This window comes from Triturus cristatus, chromosome 5_1 (assembly GCF_964204655.1).
Source record: "Triturus cristatus chromosome 5_1, aTriCri1.1, whole genome shotgun sequence".
Lineage (NCBI taxonomy): Eukaryota > Metazoa > Chordata > Amphibia > Caudata > Salamandridae > Triturus > Triturus cristatus.
The window spans coordinates 403,234,954-403,261,832 of record NC_140587.1 but is presented as its reverse complement, the minus strand read 5'-3'; the positions used below and the strand labels follow the sequence as shown (position 1 = coordinate 403,261,832).

The 26,879-nt window shown below is 46.5% G+C and overlaps 1 protein-coding gene across 1 annotated transcript in view; it reads left to right on the top strand.

Moving 5' to 3' along the window:
• The window catches only part of LOC146830942 (uncharacterized), a 338,432-nt gene that overhangs the window by 173,314 nt on the left and 138,239 nt on the right, over positions 1-26,879 (top strand). Inside the window, exon 3 of the mRNA XM_085605136.1 lies at positions 20,438-20,513. Coding sequence (XP_085461262.1) covers positions 20,438-20,513 — 76 coding nt within the window. The remainder of the gene's footprint in view (positions 1-20,437; positions 20,514-26,879) is intronic.

Sequence of the window (26,879 nt, the reverse complement as noted above, 5' to 3'; positions counted from 1 at the left end):
TGTAAGGAATCGCTAAAGATTTAGCGATTCCTTAATATTAACTGTTAGATCTGGGGGTCTCTAGTTGGCAGAGGTATACACCTTAGACCAAATAGGGACCCTTGCTTCTAGTCAGGGTACAGGGACACACACGGTAGATAACCCCTGCTCACCCTCTAGGTAGCTTGGCTCGAGCAGACAGGCTTATCCCCAAGGCAATGTGTAAGGTATTTGCACGTAGACACCACAATGATCCCCCCTCCGCACACCACAAACTTAGACCACACAGGTGAGTTATATCAAAAATAATATATCTTTATCTAGTTTCCGCAGTTGAAATCAAGCATCACAGGTTTACACCATATTCGCTTTCTTGGTTGGTCGGGATCGTAAGACGATAGCCTCTAGTCTCTTGCATGATTCAATACTCACTGAGAATGAATCAGTTCGTAGGCTCTTGTTGTTTAGGCAGCTACGTGGCTCCGTCGGCGTCACTGCGCTCGTTATACAAAGCGCTCCTCTGGCTGTTCGGTGCAAGGTTTCCACCACTCCCTCGACGAGCCCTCAGTGACGATGTCGACGTCACCGGAGTCAGCCACTCACAGCGCGGCTTCGTAGAGCAGGGAAGTACGACTCTCGGTCTGCTTCAGGCCTCCGGGTCGCGGCAAGGCACGTGCCGATGAGCACGTCGGTCTTCTTGATGCGGCAACCGGTGTCAGGCCCGGATCAGCGCGGTACTCTCCAGCAAGGCAGAGAGCAGCCAGCCCACTTCACCGGCAGATGTTGAGAAGCTTGGTAGAACAGTCCACGGTCCCTGCAGCACACAGCAGCGCAGGGGGGACACAGCAGAGTCTTGGGTTCGGGGCAACCTTTCTATCCCTGGGTTGCGAAACAGGAGGCCAGCTCTTCTCAGGCCCTTGGAGATTCGGTTTAAGACACAGCACACAGCAAAGTCTTGTTTGGTCAAGTGGGTAGAGTCAGCACACAGCAAGACCCCTTCTCCTCCTCAGCTTCAGTTGTACAGCAGAACAGGTCAGCCCTTAGAGCACACAGCAAGGCAATCTTCCTTTAGTTCTTCAGCGGTCCGTCTTTCAGCAGAGGTTCCTCTTGATGGTAGAATCTAAAAATCTGTTGTCAGGGGTCTTGTACTTATACCCCTAAAAGTCTTTGAAGTCTTTGTGCAAGTGGGTCCTGAGCCCGGTCTGATCCAGTTCTGGGTGTTGCTGGAGCACTTTGTTTTCCTGGCTTCTGCTTTCTTTTCAGAGTGAGGGGCAGAGTCGTCAGCCGGCCAGCAGGAGGTGGAGCCAGCAGTGGGGCAGGCAGGCACAGCCCTATTCACTCCCAGGTGCTATCTCCTCCCTCCACTCTACTTGCAAATGTCGCCATTCAGCAAAGGGCTGACTCAGCCAACCTCCTGGGGGATCCCCAGCCCCTGTCACTCTCAAGCCAGACAGTCAATCCACAAGCATGCCCAGGCACACAGAAGGGTCAGACAAGAGAACAGCTACTCTCTAAAAAGTACTATTCTCCAACTCAGGATTTAAAAACAACCTCTCCTAAAAGATGTGTTATTAAATGCTGAGCTCAGGGATATCAAACACTCATGTCTTATCTTGTTCCTATGAGAAGATAGGCGGATAGCCATTGGCACCAGCCTCCCCCATGTTAGCCTATGGAGCAAGATAACCTTGCAGCAGTGAACTCGCAAAATGGCCGCGGTTCACTACCAGAGCATGGTACCTGCACTAGTACATGCTCTACCTCTTACATACACTGCACCCTGCCCAGGGGGGTACCTCGGGCCTTCCAGAGGGATGACTGATGTGCACAAAAAGGGAAGGGTTAGGCCTAGTCAGTGGGGACACTGACCAGGGTGACATGGCAGTCCGGGGACTGCAGGCAGGCCTGCGGTGGCAGGCCTGAGACACCATTTTAGGGCTACTCATGTGGGTGGCGTAATCAGCGCTGCAGGCCCACTAGTAGCATCTGTCATCAGCAGCCCTGGCACACACAGTGCACTTTACTAGGGACTTCAGGGTGATACAAATATGCCAATCAGGTATATCCAATCAATATGATATTTTACACAGGGAGCACTTACACTCTGGCACTGATTAGCAGTGGCAGAGTGTCCAAAGCATCTAAACCAGCAAAAACGAAATCCAGCACAGCATCAAAAATCCAGGTAGTAGAGGCAAAAGATAGGGCAAAAACCCACGCCAAGGATGTCAGGTCTAACACGTGTCCCCTCCAGCTGAAAGTGGGGAGAACTACCCACCCTCTTGGGAGTTCTCATCACTAAGGCGGAAAAACCTGGACAGACCATCAGCATTGGCGTGTTCTGTACCGGGACGGTGTTCCACCGTGAAGTCCATTCCCTGTAGGGAGATGGACCACCTCAACAGTTTTGGATTCTCACCCCTCATCTGCATTAACCATCTGAGGGGCCTGTGGTCGGTCTGAACGCGGAAGTGAGTCCCAAACAGGTAGGGCCTCAGCTTCTTCAGGGCCCAGACCACAGCAAATGCTTCCCTTTCAATAGCGCTCCACCTCTGTTCCCTGGGGAGTAGCCTCCTACTAATGAAAGCTACAGGTTGGTCCCCGCCCTCGTCGTCCATCTGTGAGAGTACTGCTCCCACACCTTGCTCTGAAGCGTCTGTTTGCACTACGAACTCACTCGAAAAGTCTGGCGCCTTAAGCACCGGTGCTGCGCACATTGCAGTTTTCAGGGCATCAAAAGCAGTTTGACAGGCCTCGGTCCAATTCACTTTCCGGGGCTGATTTCTAGAGGTTAGTTCTGTCAAGGGGGCAACAATGGTGCCGTATCCCTTGATGAACCGTCTGTAATACCCGGTGAGTCCTAGAAAGGCTCTCACCTCTGTCTGCGTCTTGGGGGGTTCCCAAGCCAGAACGGTATCAATCTTCGCCTGTAGGGGCGCCACCTGGCCGCTCCCTACCTGGTGTCCCAAATACACCACTGATCCCTGCCCTATCTGGCACTTACTGGCCTTGATAGTGAGGCCTGCCTTTTGCAGAGCCCTCAACACTTCACAGAGGTGTTGCAAGTGTTCCTCCCAAGTGGAGCTGAACACAGCAATGTCATCCAAGTATGCGGCGCTGAATTGCTCCAGCCCGGTCAGTACCCGGTTGACCAGTCTCTGGAAGGTGGCAGGGGCATTTTTCAATCCAAAGGGCATGATGCGAAACTGGAAGTGCCCCTCCGGTGTGGAAAATGCCGACCTCTCCTTTGCCCCTTCAGTTAAGGCAATCTGCCAGTACCCCAAAGTCAAATCGAAGGTGCTGAGGTACCTGGCAGCTCCCAACCGATCCACGAGCTCATCAGCTCTGGGGATGGGGTGCGCGTCAGTCTTGGTGACCGCATTGAGCCCACGGTAGTCCACGCAAAACCGAAGTTCTGACGGGCCACCGGGTGTAGCAGATTTCTTGGGAACGAGGACCACTGGGCTAGCCCAGGGACTGCTAGAGGGCTCAATTACCCCTAACGTCAACATCTTGGAAACTTCTTCCTTGATGCTGGCCCTGACCTTGTCAGCTACTCTGTAAAACTTCTGTTTCACAGGTAGACTATCTCCAGTGTCCACATCATGGACGCACCAATTGGTGACACCTGGGGTCAGGGAGAACAGGGAGGCAAACTGACCCAACACCTGGCGACAGTCCCTCTGCTGTTCTGGGGTCAGGGTGGGCGAGAGGACCACACCATCCACTGACCCGTCTTGCTCCTTGGTTGCCAGGAGGTCAGGGAGAGGATCACTATCCTCTTCCCCACCGTCATCGGTAGCCATGAGCATAGTCACTTCAGACCTCTCGAAGTGGGGTTTGAGGCGGTTCACATGCAAGACTCTAAGGGGCTGCCTAGGAGTCTTCATGTTGATCAGGTAGGTCACCTCACTCTTGCGCTCTACCACCTCGTATGGCCCGGTCCACTTGTCACGGAGCGCACAAGGCTCCACCGGCGCCATTACCCACACTTTCTGCCCCGGATGAAATTCAACCAGCGTGGTATTCTGGTCGTACCATCTTTTCATCTCCTCCTGGCTGGCTTCTAGGTTCTCCTGAGCGAGCTTCATGAAGCGCTGCGTCTGGTTGCGGATGGCCAGCACATAGCTGAACACATCCTGGGGGGTTTTCCCACGGGACTTTTCCCACCCCTCCTTCACCAGTGTGAGAGGTCCTCTAACAGGGTGGCCATACAGCAGTTCAAAGGGGCTGAACCCTAAGGACCTCTGAGGCACCTCCCTGTAGGCAAACAACAGGCATGGTAACAAGACGTCCCACTTCCGTCTCATGGGCTCCGCTAGGCCCATAATCATACCTTTCAGGGTGCGGTTGAACCTTTCAACCAACCCATTTCCTTGAGGGTGGTAAGGAGTGGTGAACTTATAAGTTACCCCACACTCCTCCCACAGAGACTTCATATACCTAGAGATGAAGTTGGTACCCCGGTCGGAGACCACCTCTCGGGGGAACCCCACACGGGAAAAGATCCCCATCAATGCACGGCCCACCACGGGTGCTGTGATTGTCCTGAGAGGGACTGCTTCCGGGTACCGAGTGGCGTGATCCACCAAGACCAGGATAAACCTGTTGCCTAAGGCGGTCTTGGGATCCAGGGGCCCTACGATATCAATGCCCACCCGCTCGAAAGGGGTGCTCACTACAGGAAACGGCTGGAGGGGCGCCACGCACTTCCCTCCGCTCTTACCACTGGCTTGACAGGTTTGGCAAGACTTACAAAAGGTACCGACGTGCTTCTTCATCTGGGGCCAGTAGAAGTGGGTGACAAGCCTGTGATAGGTCTTGTCTTGCCCCAGATGTCCTGCGAGAGGCACGTCATGAGCCAGACCCAGTAAGAAGTTCCTGAAGCGCTCGGGTACCACCAGCACACGGGCTGCACCGGGCTCAGCAAACTTAGGCTCACTATAAAGTAAGTCATCCTCCCAGTAAATCAAATGTTCCTTGGACCCTAGGCCCGCTGCCTGGTCTGCAGCCTGCTGCCGCACACCAAGGAGAGAAGGGGACTCTTTCTGAGCCTGGCAGATTTCCTCCCTGGAGGGACCACCCTCTTGCTGCCAATGGGTCAGCTCAGGCAATTCCCCCAGTTCGGCCACCTGTTCCCCTGTAGGTTCCAGGGCATCCCCCTCAGGTTCTGCTTCCTCCGGGACCGTGGGAACAGTGGGGGCCGGTCTCCCGTGCCCTCTGCCCTTTCCTCTCCTGACAGGTTCCTGGGCCATTGTCCAGGCTCCGGTTCTACTAATCCACCCTTACTGGCTGTCATGGCACGTGTGGATACACAGATCCACGCTGGCAGTCCTAACATCTCCAAGTGAGTTCTGTGCTCTACGTCCTTCCATGGAGAACTCTCCAGGTCGTTACCCAACAGACAATCTACTGGCAAGGCATCACTGACACAGACTTCCAAGGTACCAGAGACTCCCCCCCATGTAAAGGGAACACGCGCCATCTTGCAGAGGCGCACTGAAGTGTCAGCTGCCACTACTGGGCGGAGCACATTGGGAATGACTTGCTCTTCAGACACCCACTGACACCTGACAGATGTCACACTAGCCCCGGTGTCTCTCAGAGCCTCTATCTCCCTCCCATTGATGGTCACCTTTTGCCCGTATTTCTTAGTGTTAGCGGGTATCAAGGTATCCTGGACCATCTCTTGGTCTCCTAAAGAGACAAGGGTCATCATAGCTAATCCCTCCTCCCCACTGGAAATCAAATCCCCTCCCAAAGCTACACTAGCTAACCCTGGGACGGGAGCAGCAGCTGGTGCTGGGGGTTTCTTGGGACAGTTAGGGGCTATGTGGCCCACTTCCCTACAAGCATAGCAAGTAGGCGGTGGTCTGTTGCCCTTAGGGGGCCAAGACCTCTTAGGCTTGGGGGCTTGGGACTCCTTCTCCTGGGAACTGTTTGGGGCCCTTTAGAGAACTCCTTACTGTTACCCTTGTCCTCCCCACCTTTCTGCGGGGGACCCTGTCCACCCTTGGCTGGCATACTTACCACCCCTTTGTTGACCCTGGTGCTAGTCCAGCGGTCTGCCTCTTTAGCAAGCTCACTGGGATCAGTTAACTTGCTGTCTAAAAGATGCTGGCGCAGCTCTGGAACACATAGACTACTCAAGTGCTCCCAACTAATCAAGTGACACAACCCCACATAATCAGTTACTTTGCTGCCCTTTATCCAACCTTCCAGTGCACGCGTGTACATACTCACACACTCCACCCAAGTACTCGAATCAAGTTTCTTGAAGTTCCTGAACTTCTGGCGGTACTGTTCTGGTGTAAGCCCATACCTGAGGCATAAGGCCTCCTTCATCGTGGGGTAGGTTAAGGTCCCTGCTGCTTCTAAGGGTGCTAAGACATCCCTCCCAGAGGCCTCAAAATGCTTCCACAACCCTGCTCCCCAACTCTTCTCAGGCACTTCATTCATCTTCAAGGCAAGCTCATAGGATCTAAACCATGCATAGATATCCTCACCCCTCTGATAATTCTGTACCAAATCTTTCGGTATGTATACTTTACCCGCCTGTACTGGCTGTGCGCTGCCACCATTCGGGCTGGACTCCACTTGTTTGGCTTTAATGTCCAGCTCCCTCATGCTCAACTCATGAGCCAACTGGAGTTTTCTCTCTTCCAAAGCAAGAGCATTCCTCCTCTCCTCCGCCTCTTTCTCACTGTCAAGGCGCAGTTTCCTTTCTTCCGCTTGAGCTTTGAGCTTAAAAAGCTCAATCTCATGGGCCCTAATCCTCTGATTTTCCTCCAGCTCCTCTGGAGAAAGGCTCCTACTGGAATGGGTGCTGCCAGCCCTAGATGCTGGCCTATTCACTGGCAGATCATCGGATCCAAATCCGTGCTCCGGTGTGCCATCCCCTCCAGTAGTTTCCTCGGTTGCGCCATTCTTGGCCTCCCACCAGGCCCTTAGAGCTTTCTGTAGCTCCGTCTTGTTGGCGCCGCCCTTCACTGGGCATCCAAGCTGCTTGCAGAATTGCTTTAGTTGCTCCTTCTTATATTCGAGCAACTTTTTCACTTCGAATTGCAATTCCGACTCCTCACCTACTCCATTCAGAGACATGATGGTTCGTCGATCCTCCAAGAATAGTCTTCGCAAAAACTTTGTGCAATGCAACTGCTTACTAGATTAGTGATGTACGAAGAATCACTGCAGGTCAAGTGCAAATACTGGTTCTAATCCGCACCGCTGACCACCAATGTTAGATCTGGGGGTCTCTAGTTGGCAGAGGTATACACCTTAGACCAAATAGGGACCCTTGCTTCTAGTCAGGGTACAGGGACACACACGGTAGATAACCCCTGCTCACCCTCTAGGTAGCTTGGCTCGAGCAGACAGGCTTATCCCCAAGGCAATGTGTAAGGTATTTGCACGTAGACACCACAATGATCCCCCCTCCGCACACCACAAACTTAGACCACACAGGTGAGTTATATCAAAAATAATATATCTTTATCTAGTTTCCGCAGTTGAAATCAAGCATCACAGGTTTACACCATATTCGCTTTCTTGGTTGGTCGGGATCGTAAGACGATAGCCTCTAGTCTCTTGCATGATTCAATACTCACTGAGAATGAATCAGTTCGTAGGCTCTTGTTGTTTAGGCAGCTACGTGGCTCCGTCGGCGTCACTGCGCTCGTTATACAAAGCGCTCCTCTGGCTGTTCGGTGCAAGGTTTCCACCACTCCCTCGACGAGCCCTCAGTGACGATGTCAACGTCACCGGAGTCAGCCACTCACAGCGCGGCTTCGTAGAGCAGGGAAGTACGACTCTCGGTCTGCTTCAGGCCTCCGGGTCGCGGCAAGGCACGTGCCGATGAGCACGTCGGTCTTCTTGATGCGGCAACCGGTGTCAGGCCCGGATCAGCGCGGTACTCTCCAGCAAGGCAGAGAGCAGCCAGCCCACTTCACCGGCAGATGTTGAGAAGCTTGGTAGAACAGTCCACGGTCCCTGCAGCACACAGCAGTGCAGGGGGGACACAGCAGAGTCTTGGGTTCGGGGCAACCTTTCTATCCCTGGGTTGCGAAACAGGAGGCCAGCTCTTCTCAGGCCCTTGGAGATTCGGTTTAAGACACAGCACACAGCAAAGTCTTGTTTGGTCAAGTGGGTAGAGTCAGCACACAGCAAGACCCCTTCTCCTCCTCAGCTTCAGTTGTACAGCAGAACAGGTCAGCCCTTAGAGCACACAGCAAGGCAATCTTCCTTTAGTTCTTCAGCGGTCCGTCTTTCAGCAGAGGTTCCTCTTGATGGTAGAATCTAAAAATCTGTTGTCAGGGGTCTTGTACTTATACCCCTAAAAGTCTTTGAAGTCTTTGTGCAAGTGGGTCCTGAGCCCGGTCTGATCCAGTTCTGGGTGTTGCTGGAGCACTTTGTTTTCCTGGCTTCTGCTTTCTTTTCAGAGTGAGGGGCAGAGTCGTCAGCCGCCCAGCAGGAGGTGGAGCCAGCAGTGGGGCAGGCAGGCACAGCCCTATTCACTCCCAGGTGCTATCTCCTCCCTCCACTCTACTTGCAAATGTCGCCATTCAGCAAAGGGCTGACTCAGCCAACCTCCTGGGGGATCCCCAGCCCCTGTCACTCTCAAGCCAGACAGTCAATCCACAAGCATGCCCAGGCACACAGAAGGGTCAGACAAGAGAACAGCTACTCTCTAAAAAGTACTATTCTCCAACTCAGGATTTAAAAACAACCTCTCCTAAAAGATGTGTTATTAAATGCTGAGCTCAGGGATATCAAACACTCATGTCTTATCTTGTTCCTATGAGAAGATAGGCGGATAGCCATTGGCACCAGCCTCCCCCATGTTAGCCTATGGAGCAAGATAACCTTGCAGCAGTGAACACGCAAAATGGCCGCGGTTCACTACCGGAGCATGGTACCTGCACTAGTACATGCTCTACCTCTTACATACACTGCACCCTGCCCAGGGGGGTACCTCGGGCCTTCCAGAGGGATGACTGATGTGCACAAAAAGGGAAGGGTTAGGCCTAGTCAGTGGGGACACTGACCAGGGTGACATGGCAGTCCGGGGACTGCAGGCAGGCCTGCGGTGGCAGGCCTGAGACACCATTTTAGGGCTACTCATGTGGGTGGCGCAATCAGCGCTGCAGGCCCACTAGTAGCATCTGTCATCACCAGCCCTGGCACACACAGTGCACTTTACTAGGGACTTCAGGGTGATACAAATATGCCAATCAGGTATATCCAATCAATATGATATTTTACACAGGGAGCACTTACACTCTGGCACTGATTAGCAGTGGCAGAGTGTCCAAAGCATCTAAACCAGCAAAAACGAAATCCAGCACAGCATCAAAAATCCAGGTAGTAGAGGCAAAAGATAGGGCAAAAACCCACGCCAAGGATGTCAGGTCTAACATTAACTAAAAGTGATTTGGTAAATACCATAGTGCTATTAGGTAATATTACTCCATTTGTTCCTATGGACCCGAAAGCAAGTGTATAAAAAATATTATATATTCACTTTTAAAACACAGTAGGGTTAAAAATGAATAAGAATAGTTTTCCACAGATCAAATAACGTATTTCATATCAACTTTTAGCACCAAATTGCCCCAGACCTAGACCAGTGTCCGTGCACCAACTCATCTTGAGTAAGCTAGGGACATCCCCTGCCAACAACTAGAGCTCTTGCTGCCTTCAAAATTGCATCTCAAAATGGCACAAGAGGAATCTCCCAGCTACTGTTTGTTACCTTCAAGCACTAATAAATTGCAAGTGCATAAACAAGTTAGCCCCCTTAGCAAGAACTGCCCAAACACCAGTAGGGTAAATAAGAAAACGAGCGGTCTGCGACCTAAAAAGCGATGATCACAAAACCACTGACAAGCGCAAAGCGGTCTTTGGCAATGAGTGACTGTGAAAGGGGTTGAAAAATCTTCTGAGAAATATCCATAAGTCATTTTGAGCATTGTTGGTCCCTCTGGACTCTCGAACAAGTACCAGCTCATATGGCACAGAATCAGGTGGAATTTCTAAGTAGACCATGGAATTATGTTGGACAGCCACTGTCATGTTGGCAACATCCGTTGTATTTGTTGCACTCAATGTTCTGCGTAGAGTGTTAAGCTCAAACATCCCCAGCTGGGAAATAGCAAATGTTATTGCTTTTTTCATTGGGATCGGTATTCAGAATATGGAGAGGGTGGGAGGCACTACTCTGAATCCTTTTTGGTGTCTGCAGTGGCCAACTTTAGAGGACTGGCTACATTTTTTTTTTAATGTGGTGATAGACACCTGTCTGTTTCTTCTTGATTCAGGCAGAAGAGGCAGGATAACTGTTCTGCTGCCTTTTACCTCAAGAACAGTGATGTATGGTGTGTAGGATGGTTCAAAAGCTTGCTTGTTGTGGATTTTCTCCCGAACTAGGTCCGCACCCATAAGCAGCAGTAATAACCTTCTCTTCACAGGTGGCAGCGTCAGAGGGGATTGTGTTAGACAGCTTGTCTCAGATTTCTTGGATACTCTGTAAAGAATTCAAACATTTATCCAAGTCAAATTTATCTTCATCCTTCACCTTCCCAGAATTATCTAAGTCAGGCACATACATAGGACCTCCAAAGAGAACCCTGTATTGAGTGCGTCCTCCCAATACTCGTCTAGGCAAGTTATTCAGTGCCCTCTGAACGCTAGTCAGATTATAATACCAACTAAAAGCTGAACTTAACACCCTAGCAGTCAAAGTTTAATCATGCCATTAGCCCTCTCTACAACACCGTTAGATTCAGCTTTGAATGGGTTGCTGAATTGCAGACAAACTCCCAGAGCAGACATTGAATCCCGGTATGCCTTGAAGGCAAACACAGGACCGTTATCTGAATGAAAATAATTAACTGCCCCCATTGACACTAGGCACTGGAAATCTTTTATGGCTGCTGAAGCTTTTGCATTTCTCTGTGGGCAAACCCATAGGAATCGAGAACATTAATCAATAGCTACCAATATACACTAATATTGGTTAGCTGAATTTAGGGGACCGATATGGTCCAAATAAATCACACAGATTGTGATATTTGAGATCATGAGGGGAATTGGAGATGGTCTTTTGACAGTGGAGGGTTTAATCTGCTGACAAATGTCACACTGTGTAACATAGTCCCTAGTCTGTTTATTTAATCTAGGCCACCAATAGCGCTGCTGTAGCATTGCTATGGTTGCATTTATTCTGCATGTGCTCCTGGTGTGCTTCTTTGATTCATTCTAATCTTGACAGATTATTAGGTATTATTCTGGCTTCCACTCCTGGTATTGTAACTGCCGGAATGTGCTCTGAATTAAGGTTAAGGGAGTATCTGGGAGGAAAGCCTGCAGGAGGTTTCCCAGCTTGCTTGGTTGCCTTTATGGCTGTCAAAATATCTGTCGATTTTCATTTGCGATCTAGTTAAGACTGCTAACTGGGCAGTCTGAATTGCAATTTTTAACCGCTTGGTCAGCTGCACAGTTCCCTTTAGTGTAAATGCCATTATGCTGATGGCCCAAAGTATACTTCACATGGACCAATGGATGCTTGTCTTGTAAGACAGTTACCTTTCCTCAAAGCTGTTTATTTTTTACAGGTTTTCCCTTTGAATCCTTGAATCCATTCAACTGCCAATGTTGCAAATCGACATTGTAACCTTGCACACAGAAGGCTGAGTCAGACACAATGAGTGTGGGAACTGATGAGTCATTCTTCTTGCATGCAAGTAGCAGGGCATGATATTCTGCATGTTGTGTGGTACTGTCACCTAAGACTTTGGTGTGGGTGTGTTGTGAGATGAACTCACCATCCTTTATGACATCTTGCACTGCTGTGCATGCTGCGGTGTACTTACATTTGGTTCCTACCACAGGTTGGGCAGAGCATAATGAGTAAAAGATGCTCTGATAAGACTCGACAGGTAAACTGTCTGGAACTGGAGAAGTTTCCTATTCATATTGGAGAAAAGTGAGGGATCATACTGAAATGTTACATCCACTGTACTAAAGGAAAAGGCCCACTGTAACCATCTTGGGTGCAGGGCACGAGCATTAGCAATGCTTGCCTTTGTGGCTGCCTCTAGTGCTGGTACAGGAGAAACAATAAGGATATATTTTCCCTGCGCCAAAGGCGCTCCTTTAGAATAGCTATTTGTACAACCGTCAGGATTTTTTCAATGGAAGCAAATAGTGCTTCGGCCAGGCAATACAAGTGAGACTTGTAGGTAATGTATTTCATAGTAGGTCACGTAGGTGTAACCATATGACTGGGTATGACTGATAACTAGGTTGGTTTTGTTATCCCTTGTTTGCAAATATTTAGTCTCAAGCATGTCTCCTTGTAGAGCACACAAGATATCTGTATGTGCGCTCAGTCACCATTTAGAAGAAAAGGCTACACTCTCCCTACATAGTGAGGAAAATAAGTACGTCCACAGTTAAGAACCCCCTACAGGGTTTTCAACTTTTTCAGTGTGTCAGGAGGCTGCAAAGTAGCACACTTCTGGAGGAAGTCTGGAGCTAGACCCTTGCCCTCACTGGATAACTGATATCCAAGGAAAGTCACCATCAGATAGGCGAGCTTCTATTTCTTGAAATTAATTTTGTAACCATGTGATGCCAACAAAGTAACTACTCTATCTACCCTGGTAAGGTGTAGATTTAAATCATCTTCTGTTAAGTAGATATCCTCAATATATGACAATACCTCAGGGTTGGGTTTTAAGATGTCCATGATTCACACAGAAATCAAGCCAGAACTATTCTTATAGCCAATTGGCAAACGTCGGAATGAAAACTGCACTCCTTTTAAAAATGAAAAGCGGATAGATATTCACTTTCAAGCACTATATTTTGACTGAAAACCCCATTGGAAATATCTAGGGTAGGTTGGTATTTCTTCCGCACCAGGTTTGTCATTAAACATGTACTGTGGGCGTTTTATACTGCATATGTTGATGTGTGTCAATTCACATTTCTGTAGTGTAAGACTATTCTATAAAAACCGTCTGGTTTAGAGATGGGAAAAAAGGATGTGTTCATGGGTGCGAGACAAGGCGCTAACATGCTTTGATACTGCACTTGGTCCAATATGGTTTTAAAGCGCATTGAGCTTGTGGTCAAGGTTCACTGCGTAGGAGAATAACATATAGACTAGAGTGTTTGTCTCACCCCACTTGATTCCTAACTAGGGCTGGTGCTTGTCTTACAGCCCATTCACTAGCATAAATTTCCCTGATATCTTCGGGTAGTATGGGTGAGAAGGACACTCTTATGACATCCTTCCCTCCCGGGGCACTTCCCTAATAAAGGCTGGAGGCCAGGCTTTTTTCTTACCTTCTGTTGCAGATTTCTCCCTAGAGGAACCCTCTGTGTCATTTTTAGGTTTTAAATGTGGCTTAATGGGACGAGTACCTAAGGGATCTCTACCTACACCGGTATAAACTTCTGCGATTATTTTTCATAGAACCGTGAACGTTATCGTTCATGATTCTGAGCTGGAACTGCTTCCAGTCTCTGGTGAATAGCCAGAACTGGAGCCTCACCCTTTATGTTACTTGATAGAGGAAACTGTAGAGATGTTTTCCATTAACTTCATTCATAAATCCATAACTGGGGCAGGTCTGTGTTCGTTTTGTACTTATCTAAGTACTGCAAGGGTGAGGTCCGTTACTACCGCCACTGTTTTCCTGCCGAGGAGGGGGAGCGGAGCCAGGACTTCAAGCCCCAGGCTCCCTTGTGGCTTCTGACGCCACCACCGACGCCTGCATTCTGCGCCAGGAGGCGCATTGAATTCATCAGCGGGCTCCCGCAGCGTGGGAAGCCCGTTACTGCTGCCACTGTTTTCTGGAAGAGGAGGGGGAGCGGAGCCAGGACTTCAAGCCTCAGGCTCCCTTGTGGCCTCTGACGCCACCACCGACGCCTGCATTCTGCGCCAGGAGGCGCGTTAAATTCATCAGCGGGCTCCCACAGTGCGGGAAGCCTGTTACTGCCACCACTGTTTTCCACCCGAGGAGGGGGAGCGGAGCCAGGACTTCAAGCCCCAGGCTTGCTTGTGGCCTCTGACGCCACTACCAACGCCTGCATTCTGCGCCAGTAGGTGCGTTAAATTCATCAGCGGGATCCCGCTGCGTGGGAAGCCCGTTACTGCTGCCACTGTTTTCCGGCGGAGGAGGGGGAGCCGAGCCAGGGCTTCAAGCCCCAGGCTCCCTTGTGGTGTTCAACGCCACCACCGACGCCTGCATTCTGCGCCAGGAGGCGCTTTAAATTCATCAGTGAGCTCCCGCAGCGCGGGACGCGCGCGGGCGGAGCCCGGGCCAAGGGCAGGCCCATCTGCGCCCGTCAGAGCCCGGAAGACACTGGACTGGGCTCCCTCTCTGTCATCAGTGACTCGGGACTCCATAATTACCCGGACAAGGTACTGCCACATGAACCAGCTTATTCTAGCCAACTAAGATTGTGTGGTCTTTTCTTTATTTGTTTATACTTATACTTAGTTTTAAATAGATTTAACGGATGGCTAAAAGGAAGACCCGAGCGGACCAGGCGGTGGGGTTTGTGGCAGGAACATTGGATGCCTTTCTAACAAGGGCAGATTCGGTATTGACTCTCGAGATTGCCCTAACTGAGAGACGCCTCTCCCTGGATTCTTTGACTGCCCAGAAGCGTTCTTCACCTGGTACAACTACAACTACTACTACTCCGTTAGCCCCCCTATTGGCCTCACCCTCTATTCCATCAGCCCCACTGGCCTCACCCTCTATTCCATCAGCCCCACCTGTTCCTGTGGGCTCCCACCTTCTGGATGAGCCTATTGATGAACCTATTACTAGATCTAATTTACCAATAGTGAGCCGGGGTCCAATAGTGGAGTCTGACAAGAATAGTGAGCCCCTAGAGAAACGTAGAAGGGGGGGTGGACTGGCAAAACATCCGGCGAAGCAGAAATCCCAACCTAAAAGATGCAGAGGGAAGGAAGGAACTGAAAGAACTGACTCTGGTTTAAATCCCACTCTGTCACCAATGATAACGAAGGACTCTGTTTCATCCCCACTAATAAAGGGTGATGATATGTGGAAGAGGATTGAGACACTAATCACTGTATTGTTGAACCCGTTGCAAACACAACTAAATAGAATTGAGGAGCGATTGCCGTATTTTGTGGGTTTGGTTACATCATTTTGTCATCGTCCCACTGGGCTTTCTCATCAACCCATGGGGCACCATTATCAACATAGTAGGCCTCTGCTGCATACAAGCAGGGGTATTGTACAGGGGGATCAACCTTTCCAGAGGGAGAGATTGAGACCCCCAATACAATAGAGGGGAATACAAACAGACCCCCCACTATAAGTAGTCTGTCAACTACTGCCCAAGTCGAGCCTCAAGTACAAACGTCACATCCTGCACACCAATATCCACCCCACCGAAGAGATGAGATCCCCTCACTGCAGTCTGCCACTGCCACTAACAATCTAGACAATAACACAGGACCAACTTCACGGGGACAGGAGGGGAGGGCCCCTCTATCCAACAAACATAGTTTGCTTAGGGGACCATCTATTAAAACTAACCACTCTTTGGACCTCCCTCGGGCCTCAGATCCTTTTGTCCTGATTTTGACTAATGTTCTGATATTAGGGAAAGACCAGCCTGAAAGTACTATCCAACTGCTAAACAAATCTCTGTACTGGTTATCCCGCCAGGTTCCTAGAGGGGTAATCGGGGCTGTCCCACTCACAAAACAAATTATTATGGCAAGAAGGGTGGAGTGGTTGGGCTCGATAAATAAAACAATGGATGGGGATTATGTTATCCTGAACTTTAATAATTATTACAGCCCTAGAGCCCTTCTGCACCACTTGTGGGGGGACGCTCCAAGGGACACACAGATAAAAGTCTTACCCTATGGGGTTTTCTTTCCAAGATACCATTCATTACCAGTAAATGAATGTAGATCACTTGGGGTGCGGCGGACAAATGAGACCAGTAGTCCCAATGGATGGTGGAAATAGTGAGTTAGCCCTCTATAATAGATTTGCCCCTCTCAGCGATATGGAACAATACGAATGACTGGAACCATCGCTAAACTTGGAGCAGCAAGGGTCATCAACTTTGTCATTTTTTGGTAGCCAGATAAGCAGCCCAGGGCTCATGGATGGCCCACATACAACAAAGATCTCGCATATGGATGGGCAGGTGGGAACTACGGTAACTAATGCAGGGGAGGCATACGAGGATTCAGAACAAGATCGCCTTAGAATTAGAGCAACATATACCAAGCAAACTGCACAACATCTTGAGGAAGGGTTTGCTTTCACAACATGGAATGTGAATGGGTTGTCGAACAAGGTTGAGAATACTGACTGGGTTAATTTTATTTCCTGTTATGATAGTATATGTTTCCAGGAAACATGGTGTATAAACCCGGTACATATTGATGGATTCTCTTCCCATTTCCTTCCAGCAACTGGTTCACAATCAGTTTGAGCAAAGGGGGGCCTACAGATTCTCATCTCTACTAAAATCCTTGTAAGGGTTAATAAAGTCATAACAGTGGAACCCCACGCTCAGATCTTATGGTTAAGTAAGAAGGGAAAGAAAGATTTCATCTTAGTAAATTTCTACAATAACATTTTTGACTCGAGCCGTATGAATGTGGTAATTGCTCTTGACCGACAACCAGAAACTTTTTAAACTCTAATCAGTACAGATTATGTCCTACTGTGGGCAGGAGATTTTAATATCCAGGCATGTGATGTGCCCAATCCTCAGGCATGCAGCCCTATCCTTGATGACGGGGACGGAACTGACCACTTTTGCCACACTGAGTATGGGGAAGCCCTAAACCAGATGATATCTAAATATGATCTCCTCCTACTTAGAGGAGGCTGTGGCCAAAACGGGGTAATATTCCCAACCTTTATAGGGAGAAATATGTATTCGGCTATTGACCACATATTAGTGTCCACTTCGGACATATTAAGGTGTGGCAACCCCACTGTCGTTCCTTCCATTTTGAGCGACCACAATTAACTGGCCATATCACTGTCTTTTTGGGGCCTTAAGGGAGAAGTTTTTACTTTAGCTGACCATATTACCCCCCTCTAGGTCAAATGGTATTAGTATAAAATGTGCGGGCCTTAAGCTAAGTAGGACATTAAAGCAAATAATAACACATAACCAGTGCAAAATGGCCTATTGCCTTCAAGATGAGATATCCCCAATCATACTAATTAGAAATTTTAATTGTATTACCACGTTTATTAAAACACTTTTGACCAGGCAGACTGATAAAATACCCAAAAATAAAAAGGGGTGGTTCGACAGTACTTGCACTAAAGCACTACAGGTGCTTAAATGTGCACTGTCTAAAACACAGCGAGATGCACTGGCGATTAAATCCCTACGAGAAGAGTATAAAATAGCTCTAGCGGCCCGGAAAAAGGTACTACAAGTAGAAGCATGGGAAAATCTAACCATTTCCACAGAAACCGGGAACAACAAACTCTTTTGGGACACAGTAAGTACCCCATTTCTAAAGCATGATGATTTACCAGAGTTTGGTTCATTTATCGTGGCAGATAAATGGGTGGCACACTTTTTTAGAATTTTTAATAATGAGGAGATGGTGGGGAGATTAGATCAGGAACCCCACGAAGAGAGGCCCTGGCCCTTAGATATCACATGTGATGAAGTCCTCCAGGCAATCCAGGAGAGTGCTGGGGGGTGGGCACCAGGTCCAGATGGAGTTCCAGTTGACGTTTATAAATCCGAACCAGAACTATGGAGACCTATTTTAACAAGAGTGTTTAATTCAGCTGCAACGGATAAAACTCCACAAACATGGGGCAAGTCTATTATTGTCCCGATTTATAAAAAGGGGGACAAAACTGACCCTAAAAATTACCGCCCGATCTCCCTCTTAGATACCTCCTTAAAAGTTATGAGTCGGTCCTACTTAAAAGGCTGGAGCAATGGGCTGAGGAGTACCATATTTTAACGCCTGAACAGTACGGGTTTAGGAAATGCCTGGGGACAGTGGAACAATGTCTTAGCTTGGAGCTACTCATCAGCAAATACACCAGGGCAAAGATGGGTATCTTATATCTATGTTTTGCCGCTTTGAGTAGTGCTTTTGATTTAGTTGACCATAATTTACTGTCGCAAACTCTGATCGACTTGGGACCTCCCCGGGCGATCATCAGTTTTCTTTCCCGTCTGTATGAAAAACTAACTAGTGCGGTCCACTTTGGCCCCCAGGCCGAATGTACCACTAAATTTAAAGTGGGACGGGGTATATGTCAAGGATGTGTGTTAGCTCCAATTTTATTCTTCCTTTTTATTAATGAGGTCGATACTCAGTTACGAAAAATACAGGCTGACGCACCAAGGGACGACGCAGTACTACTGGCCCGGACCCCAGTAGGCCTCAAAAGACTGATGGATGGTTTTTCAGATTTTATGAAACAACGGAGGATGGTAATTAACAAACTGAAAACATTTACTATGGTATGTGGGCCCAAGAAGAAATCTTGCAAAACCTTTTTTATAGACAGTACCCCAATATGTACAGTAAATTCTTTTTCCTATCTTGGTATACTATTCTCAGGTAATGGTACCTGGCCTCAACACATTATAAATACAAGAGCTAAAATGAGCAGGATTAACCAAGGTTTTTTTAAATGTGCAGCCAAACCGACCAATTAAGGAGATGATAACCCTCTATGAAGCCAAAGGAGTAAGTACTGCCAAATACGGGTCAGGGCTTTGGGGCAACAGAAATAGTGTGGCCCTGCAAACTGAAGAAAATTGCTTTTTAAAACTTTTGTTGTCTTTACCATCATCAATTTCGAATACCATTGTACATCACGAGGTAAGGTTGCAATTTTTGGGGGACATCTTGGGGGCTGGTCCATTATTACTATGGGCATCAATATGGAGACGTGAAGAGACTGTCTTCACCAGGTCTATTATTTTAGATTGTTTGAACTTGGATGATGCTCTGAAAATCCCTTGGCTGTCTTATATTAATACCACATTGGGGAATCTGTTTAATATGTCTGTATGGTTGGACCCTAGGAAAATATTAACTATCACAAAGAAAGAGATCAAGGATTCCTTTCTGACATCAAGACAGAATCTCAGAGCAAAATCGGACCTGAGTAAACCGACTGGGGTTTTATATAAATCTTTTATGTTAGAAGAGGGAGTTAATGGTTATTTGTTGCATGTGACCCACGCACAGCACCGATTTGTTTTACTGAGGCTGAGATGCAGTACTGTACATTACTGTGTTGCTTTCCCAAAAATGAAGACACGCCCGCCAGACACATTTTGCCCGTGTGACAACAAGAGTAAACGAAGCACGTTGCACTTTCTATTATTCTGTAAATGTTATTGAAATTTTAGATGTTTTTATCCGAAGACCCTGTTTGTTAATCATGGAATTAGGTTTCATAAAATTGCAATGTCATTTCTTGTAACTCTAGAGGACCTATTGACGTGTTATAATACTGCTCTGTTCATTTTAATATCGATTAACGCAAGGAAAAGCATTGTGTTATAATTCAGAAATGAATTATCCTAATGATGGCATCTTTTAATATGCGCAAACATATATTGTATTATATTGTGTGTGCTTTTATGGCTGTTTGTCTCAAATAGCCGATTAAAGATTCTTGATTTGATTTGACTGCCAATAAGGCGTACCATGCATACTGGTATAAATGCATGCAAAGATGCTTTACCAGGAATTAGACTCCTCTGCCGGTGGCACCATCTCAAGAAGAAGACACATAGTCAGTATTCTGTGTTTGTCTGGGTGGGGGGGTGGGGGGGAGCGGGGTGGTAGTGTACGGATACACTGCTTCTAACTGGTTGGTCTTGTGAGCAATCCAAAAGCCATTTCATCATGCTACATGGGCACTTTTCCCATGATAGCGTTAATAGTCTGTGGACCAATGTTCTGTATTTGTACAAGCGTGGCAGGTCCTGCTGTGACAACAGGTCTGGAGCTCCGAGTGCATTGCACGAACTGCACAAGTTTCCTGTATAAGGCAACTATGTTATGTAATACCCCTACTACCTCTGCATGGGATAGTGTTTCAGGGGAGGAACAGGAGTGTAACAAGCCAAGACTGGCCATGTAGCCCCGTCATTGCTAGAGGCCCCACATGAACATGTCTGTGCATGTGTGACAATTGACCACCAAACCAGTTTTGGTGTTCTTGAAAAGTTAAAGGGATTTCCAAATCTTGGTAATCCGTGTAATGCGCAGACAGATCTACTACTGTGTATTCATGAAACTTCCCTGAGGCAGCATCAGTATTTATTAATATATTATATTTATTTAATTGATAGCAAATTATTGTCTTGATGCCATTTTATGGTTTGGGGCACTTTTGCTGCTATCTCCTATATCTGTGTTTTATTTCTCTTCCAGTTCGTGGCTGATTTCAATGTCATCTCTTGTTTTCTTGAGTTATCAAGTCCTATTCAGGACAATGTTGTTTTTTAAGGTAAGATTTTCATGATGATATCTCAATAGACATTGTTCTTTCACGTACGATGGGGTGTGAAACGGTACTACTTATTCTATTTTCTTTCCAGAGTTGCCATTATATATATATTGAAGTTGGTCTGAAGTAACCACAGTGTATAATGCTCAAACATATGGATTGCGTTGTGATGGTTTATTAGATTTGCGCTTTGATCTTGATTTTGGTGAGCTTACCTTTGCTTCACTTTACACACATTGAGCCACATTGTTGGTGAGCATGTTAGTTTGGTCACAAGGAACAACCTATCTATTTCCCTCCTCTTCTTTTTTCCCTTCACTCTTCATCTTATGCATGCTACTAGGAAGTGGTATGAATGGCAATTGGGGCTCGATCAGCCTTATCCAATAGATTTGTGTAGAGAATACGCTTAGTTAACTGCAAACTGCGTTTACTCACACTGTTTTCTCCGAATTTATTTCAGTCCTTGGCTTATTCTTCACTTTCTGTTCATTTTGTTTATGGTGTACTTTCCTTCTTTATTTATTTTTTTAGACCTGAAGAAGTGGAGCCAACAGTGCCTGAAAGACATGTAGGCAACTACAGCACTTTGACAATTACAGATTTTTGATTTATGTCAATCTTTGCTATCAAATGTTAAACTGCATAATGCTATTTTTCAGTTTTTTAGACAAATTGTAAGTTTCTAAATCAAATCTAAAACCAGATGGAATATTTACTTATGGTGTGAAGTACTTATATTTCTCCCCACTATCCAAAATTGAATCTGATGTAATTTTTATCAGTAAAATAAAACTGATTTAAGTGATTTGAAAGGGCAAAGCCTTGGCTCAGATTATCCAGTCCTTTATCAAGGTGCCAAAGATGCCAACATGGCCTCATTGAAGGTCTCAACTTGTTGCAGCGTTTCCAATGGTCCTGGGAATTCGGATTGGGTTGGAAACAGTTGTGATCGCTCTGTGGTCAGAGACCGACATTGAGATGCTCCCTTACACCACTCGGCTTCTCCTGATTCGTGTGGTGGGTAACTAGAGAGTCATGCTTTGAATTTGTGTTTCTTTGATTTCATGTTTATATTTTGACTTACCTGGTGACTTTGAATGAGAATAGGACCTTTTGTGAGAATGGCCTTAAGTGGGAACAGGTCCATGTCCTCAACTTCTAGCGCGACCAGCCTTTACGCGCATTACAATGACATTTAGCATCATAGAGCTTGTTTTCATGGTCTATGATCACCATTGGATTTATACTGGTGCAGTCTACATAACACCTGGAATCATGCAAAGAACCCAGGCACCAGAGAGAAACCTAGTGGGGGTCTGTCACAGACATCTGTTTGTGCCAGCCCCTTCAGGACTTAAATCCTGTAGTCTTTGGAGTGGACATATCCCTTGCACGCTGAGAACATTTCTTGACTAGAAATCCTGTCAAACAACAGAAAAGTTAAGAGAACTGCTGTTAGCAGGGGTGGTGATTTATATGAATGGCTTTCATCACTTCTGCTGCAGGACGGAGTTGATGCGGAGATGCATGACACCACCTAACAGCACGTCAGGGAATTGCTGGTGCCTAGACGTATTCACATGGTGAGGAATTTGCAGTTAGAAGTATCCATCAGAAATAGTGTTTTTAGAAAAGAAAGGTCTGCCTCATCTCTGGTATAGAAGGCGAGCTCAGTTACCTCAGTGACTTGATCTAGGATTATGTACAATACTGTGCAGCTGCAGTCTTAGAAATGCATACTGTCATGTTGAAGACCAGACCAAATTCATGGACAATCACAGTTTATGAGGCACATGAAAGATAAAAACCTTATTGAAATATCAGACACTTTAATGATACTGAAGACTTACATTCTCCTCTATTAACAATTGGGTTTGTCTCATGTTACCCATATATGCGCATTACCCTCACTTTTTGACAATATATGTTTAACTTTGCCTTAGATATCTCATGCTAACCCTGTTACAGGCTTTCTGTCTGACCTTGTAAAAATCAATAAAATATTTTGGGGAATTTTTTTTTAAAAATCTTGTGGGAGTCACAAGACGTAGAAGTCATTTTATATTGGGGAAAATCAGAAAACATGATTGAGTTCCTATGCTTTCATCTTGAGACCGAAAAATGATTGAAACCATGTTCCAGTCTTGGGACATTGCTTTACAGCGTTCCAGTTTCCAGATATTTGCCATTCACAGGCAGGAGGTTTCCTGATCACTAGCTCAGCTTTTCCTGGGTGTTGAGCCCTCAGATCTCAAGAACTCAATACAGAGGGAAGGGATATTGAAGACTGTCCCACTCGGTTTGCGTTAAGCGTGCCCCTTTTAGCATATCAGCGCAAGAGCAAACCGCTGGCGAGGCAGTTCAGCTTTGTGCAGCACGGCCCAGTTCGCAACTTGATCTGATAGAGCACTGGGTACCTCAGCACCCGAGTTAGGGGGACATTTAAAGTTGGTAATGGTTGATACATGGCTGTGTCCACATAGAGGTAAACGTGTTTGTATTTCTATGAATGGCTTCTTGTAACTGGTTGATGGGCATGCATGACTGACTACGATGCGATTAGTTTATGGTATAGATTGTAACAATCAATTACATTCTAGTTAAAATACATGTTGCTTGATACGAAACATGTACATCAAAGTCATAATAAAATGCAGGGTTGCAGTAGTAATTCAAAGGTTGGACCTTACATTTCTTACAGAAACTGAAAGCTCATTACTCAACACCAGAGACATGTAATAGGCGTGTAGTAAGTCCATTTAATAAGTATTTAATTATCCATTTAAGTTGATTGCTTCCTCTACGAATTTTGGAAGGCATAGTTTCAACGTTGACGCGCCATAAATCCCACCGACAAGGGTAGATGCAGATCATTTGCTCGAATCCTTCTTATGTTCCAGAGCTCCACACTTCAACCAAGTCTACATCTTGCAACTTTATATTTATCTAGACCCACTCCCTTCAAAGTGGTAAATATAAAAGACAAAAGCCCCGATAGGGAGTCTTAACCACAGTTTTCACCATACTGTTCCAAGTATGTTTGCTGAGTGTTAACATATGTATATGTCATATACTTAAAGACCTTATGTTTACCACAAACCTTAAGGTCTAATAAAAAAAAAATCCATTCTCAGCCTTCTTGGTTGCCATTTGAATTGCAGACCCAATGATGGGCCTTGACGGTCAAAGGATAAACTGCAGCTAAATGTTTAAGAATTAACCTAGGTTTAGTTTTGGTGTTAGCAAATGTGCAGACCTTTTGCAGCTCAGATATTTAAAGTGCCCTAGGAAGTCCTCGGCAATGGCACAACACACAAAATAGTTCATGCAGTGTAGGTCTTCTGAGGCCCAGCCACCTTGAATGGCAAACTCTAATCTGATGTAACAGGGAGGTGTCTGATGTAACAGGGAGGTGTTGGCTGTTTCAGATTAAAAGATATCTGTTTGGTCTTTGTATGCCAAATGTACGCCAAATGTCCAGCACATGTGACTAAGGGTCTAATTCCGAGTTTGGCGGTCTTTAGGATGCCCAAACCTGCTGTGGCGTGGCAGCTACCACCGCACGGGCTGTCTGACCGCCTTATTTTGAGTTTGGCAGTCGGACCGCCACAATCGCCGGGGAACCGCCGTTCCCCGGCAGCATTGCAACGGTGTGAGGCAGTAATACGCTTTACAGTCCATGCCGTGCAGAAACGGGCTTTGACGTTTGTATTGTGGTGCCTTTTTAATAGGCACTGCCATGGAAACGCCAAAGGACTAGGAGATAACACCTAATCTGGGGGGCTGTCTGTCAGTGGGTTTGGCGGTGCTGGAGAAGGGGGCTGGCGTGGCCGCCCGCTCCAGGACTGCCAAACTCGTAATCAGGTCCTGAGTCTTTTATTTAACTAGCATAACTCGTCATTGAAAATACCAACAACAAGGATTGCATAGAGGTGTCCTACCTTGTAGTGTATCACATGAGCAATCCTGCACTCTTTTTTGTTGTTTTGCTATGAATTGGTATGATGGTCCTATAATTCCCATCCTTATTGAATTTGAAGTGGCAACATTACAGCCTACATATTGATTGGAGGCATTCTACTGCCAACGGCAAACTGGATCTAACTTATTAAATTGAAAGGCAACTAGCTCCCTTAGCAGGGAGAGAATTTCTAACAACTCTCTGCATCCACGATATATCTTGAACTGTATGCTTCGCAGCAAATACTTGAGTAACTGACAACGGAGGACTACATTAGTTTGTTATCTAGCGAAGATATTTATGAGGTTAGGCCAAGCCACAACACAGGAACTTATAAAATTAATGTAATTTATTTCTCACAATGTCATCTGTATTCAAAACTGCACTGTCATTCCTTCTTGCAGGTACAATCATGTCATATCACTTCCTGTGATATCATCATTGGACCTAATGTTACGAGAAGTAATTAACGGTGATGTTAATATTATGTTAATTGGTGGGTTTGCACCTAAAAATTAATGCTACTTTTACTTTTTAAACCAGATTTTATTGGCATTCCAAATCCGTCATAGTACATACAAATCAATCTGTACGGTACATGCATATATCTTAATGCATTCCTAGCATTCTATACTCAAACCTTTCAACTAGTATCCCACTCCCTCCTCCCACCCTCCCTCCCTCTTGAGTCGCTTATAATGCTACCTTTTTTGGTCTCAGAATGTTGTACTTGTATCAGTTCCTTGAGCTTTATTTAAAATAATGCCGCAATCACACATTTCTGATGTTCCCTAAAAGCAATGATTAGACCAGAAGTCTCCAACCAGTTGGTCGCGAGCTACCAGTAGCTCAAAGACACCTTCAGAGTAGCTCACAGCCTTGAGTTCATTCGTAAATAAACACAGGGTCAAGTTTTCTGTTTAAAGTTAAGGGAAGGCTGTTTTCATTTTACATTATTATCTTCAGGCTGCAGATAGCAGGGCCTGATAACGAGCAGTGATGGGGGTCAGCTTTATGACCCAATTCACAGAGGTGAAGAACTAAAGCACTGAGGTATTTAAATCTTAAATAAAAGTCCTTCTCAACTCTATATTGGAGCATGAGAACAAAATGATGTTTTTAAATTGGAGAAAATTAAATTTAAATTGAAGATTTAACTTAATTGTAAGAAAATGGGGTTCTGTTGCAGTATTCCCCCCCTTCCCCCCCACACACACACACTTTTTGCCTGGCTTTTGATGCAACTTTGACTGTAGAGTACTGGGTCCCTGCTGTCCAATTTTCCAGTACCAGTGTTCTTTTCCTAAAAACTGTTCCACAATTTGCCCTCCAGGCCCGCTGTAAGTCCCTAGTAAATTTTACCTGGCGATCTAGGGCATTGGGACTGAAGAGGGTCCACTAGGGACCACTCACCTGGCCATACAGACTGCCACTGCAGCATGCATGGCCTGGTGCTGACAAAACAACAAAGTTGACATGGCACACTGCATGTGTGCCATGCCAACTAGCACTGCCTAAGGCATAGATAAGTCACCCCTCTAGCAGGCCTTACATCCCTAAAGCAGGGTGCTCTATATCACAGGTGTTAGCATATCTACATTAGCAGATATGCCCCTACAATATTTAAGGCCATTTTGATATTGTAAGTGCCAGGCAAGCCATAGAGAGTACATGGGCTTGAAACTCAACAACTCGAGTTCCCCAGCACCAGGATGGCTTTACTGAACCCAGGAGTGTTTGGTACCAAACAGCTTCTCTCAATAAACCCACACTGGTGCTAGTGTGGGATTTATTAAACCATGTACTCAGAGGCACATAGAGGTTCCCCCTGAAAACATACTAACTCTGGTGTGGTCACAGACTAGCTGTAGGCAGCCTGCCACCACCAGGCATGTTTCTGGACCCCTGGGTCGAGAGTCCCCGCTGCATGGTACCTGAAGCAAAGCACATCCTGGCAGTTTGGGCTGGACTGTTCCCATTGGGTGCAGGGTCAAGACTGATTTGCATATGGCTGGGTTCAAACTGGAATGGCATGGGGAGCAAAAAAACTATGGATTTAGGCCCAGATCTCTGTATTGGGGTAAATGTATGACGTTGTTCTGCATTCTGTCCATCAACTGTTCTTTTCGCATTAATATTTTATGAAGCTTGTTTCTTCCCTTTAAATTCCTCCTATTTAAACAAGTGGCTGTATTTTTTTCTCTTATAAATATGGCACTGTGTCTACAGGCCACTGGGTGCAAGATGCCTACTTTATGTAAATGCGACACTTTGAAATGGGAGAAAGTTTAAGTGATGAGTTTTATGGAATCTATGTAAACATACAGTTAACTCTTCAGTTTAATTTTCTGCCATTTAAAAGTGTCTCCTTTACACACAGCAGGCTTCTTGCTCCCAGGAGC